This window comes from Echinops telfairi, unplaced genomic scaffold (assembly GCF_000313985.2).
Source record: "Echinops telfairi isolate 266 unplaced genomic scaffold, ASM31398v2 ScPeMD7_7412;HRSCAF=8450, whole genome shotgun sequence".
In the NCBI taxonomy this organism is placed as follows: Eukaryota; Metazoa; Chordata; class Mammalia; order Afrosoricida; family Tenrecidae; genus Echinops; species Echinops telfairi.
In genome coordinates this window covers 1658810-1660778 of record NW_022111312.1, presented here as the reverse complement: position 1 = coordinate 1660778, position 1969 = coordinate 1658810, and the positions used below count along the sequence as shown (strand labels likewise).

At 55.7% G+C, this 1969-nt stretch overlaps 1 protein-coding gene across 1 annotated transcript in view; it reads right to left on the bottom strand.

Moving 5' to 3' along the window:
* ACACB (acetyl-CoA carboxylase beta) overlaps nucleotides 1-1969 on the bottom strand; it is a 125725-nt gene that overhangs the window by 23370 nt on the left and 100386 nt on the right. The window contains exon 28 of the mRNA XM_045296685.1: nucleotides 1099-1302. Within this exon, the coding sequence (XP_045152620.1) occupies nucleotides 1099-1302 (204 nt within the window). The remainder of the gene's footprint in view (nucleotides 1-1098; nucleotides 1303-1969) is intronic.

Below are 1969 nucleotides of genomic sequence, written 5' to 3'. Positions count from 1 at the left end.
GAGGCGCAGGAAAGGGGTGGTTGGGGGGGAGGGAGGTTGGATAGATACCGTTCCAAACATAGTGTATTACAGTGTATTCAACAGAGCTGGTATTGAAGTGGCCTGCTCTTCCCGGCAGGCTCTGGTTTGTAAGACAGTCTGTGTGGTCAGTTAGCAGAAGGATTTGTGGGAATGTTCTGATTATTTTTTTCTTCTCTATTTCTGCAGCTTCTTGGGAGTCTTAAATTCATTCAAAATAAAGTGTCTCTACACTTACATGTATCTAAGGATCCCTGGTGGGTTACCTTAGGTTGGCCAGATGACTGCAGGTGCAAACCCACCAGCTGCTCCATGGGGAAAAGATGAGGCTGTTTGCTCCCGCAGAGACAGCCAGCCTCGGAAACCCACAGGGGCACCTCTCCTCTTTCCCGTATAGGCTGCTACGAGTCGGCACGATGTCAGTGAGTTTACTTTGGATTTCTCTGTACTATATAGGCCCATGTGTGTAAAATAACAGTCAACAGACTGTCTGGTTCACTTTCTAAACGCTGATACCAAGCTGATATCAGTCCTAGCTGATACCAGGGGCTCAAGCAGAAAGAACATGTTTTGAAAAGGATGATGGCAACATATGTACAAGTGTGGTTGATACACTTGATGGGTGGATTGCTACAAGAGTCCCCAATAAAACGATTTATTAATTAAAAAAAAAACTTGTCCTAAAACATGGCTTGGGAAAATATCTCCGTTGGGCCAATTTGGGGACTGTTTCCCATGATATTCCGTGTCTTTTTCCAAGTCAATCAGGCCTGTTGGGGCTGAGCTGACGCAGATGCACAGCCCCCCTACACCACGGGGCAGAACTTTACCCCTGGGTGTCCAGAGCTGCCAACCTGACAGAAGCCGACTGGTGGATTCGAACTGCCCACCTTTGGATTAGCAGCCAAGCCAGCTGCAACCACTGCCTCGCTGGGCTGCTTCTCTTGTTCTCAATTCAGCCTCTAAGGGGTCTTTCTCCCTCAGAGATCCACTGAGCCCCGCATCGAACAATTTGCTGGTGGCCAGCTGTGCCCAGCAGCCCACCCCACCCTCCGCTTTGGTGTCCGGGCCCAGCCTTACGTTTCCGGATCTGGGGTCGGTCACTTCCTGGTAGAGGCTGATGTCCAGGTAGTAGCCGGACTCGTTGGTGATGAAGAGGCGGATGGGGAGGGCCAGGCCGGAGGTGGTCTGGCGGATGTTGATCTTGACCTCGGCCTGCAGCACGCGGAGCTTCCACAGACGGCTGCCGTAGCGCATGACCATGGAGCGCACCGCCTCCTCGATCTACCGCAGACCCCGCCCCCGGCCCGGCACCCTGCGTCAGCGCCCACTCTGCACCACGCACCACCACAAGTGGAATGCAAAGTGCCACGGCGCTGGCATGGATCCCCCCTACAGGCAGCCTGCTCCCCACTAGCTTCCTGCTCCCCACTAGCTGCTTGCTCCCCACTTGGCTGCCTACTTCCCACTTAGCTGCCTGCTCCCAACTAGGCTGTCTGCTCCCCACTTAGCTGTCTGCTACCCACCAGCTGCCTGCTCCCCACCAGCTGCCTGCTCCCCACTTAGCTGTCTGCTCCCCACCAGCTGCCTGTTCCCCACTTAGCTGTCTGCTCCCCACCAGCTGCCTGTTCCCCACTTAGCTGTCTGCTCCCCACTTAGCTGCCTGCTCCCCACTTAGCTGTCTGCTCCCCACTAGCTGCCTGCTCCCCACTTAGGACCCAGGCTCTCGCTCCAGCCCCTTAGGACCAGGGACAGGCTCCCATGGACAGATGAGGAGCGGGAGGCAGGTGAGGGGCAACGTGGGTGCTCCTGTGTCACCCCAGCCTGCTCCAGTCATCCTGCGACCTGAGCCCTGTATGCTTCTGTTTCTAGAGCCATGCAGATGGGCCGGAGGGGCAGGGGGGCTGGATCTCACATCATGACCACTCAGTGCCTCCCAGTACTCTGCTGA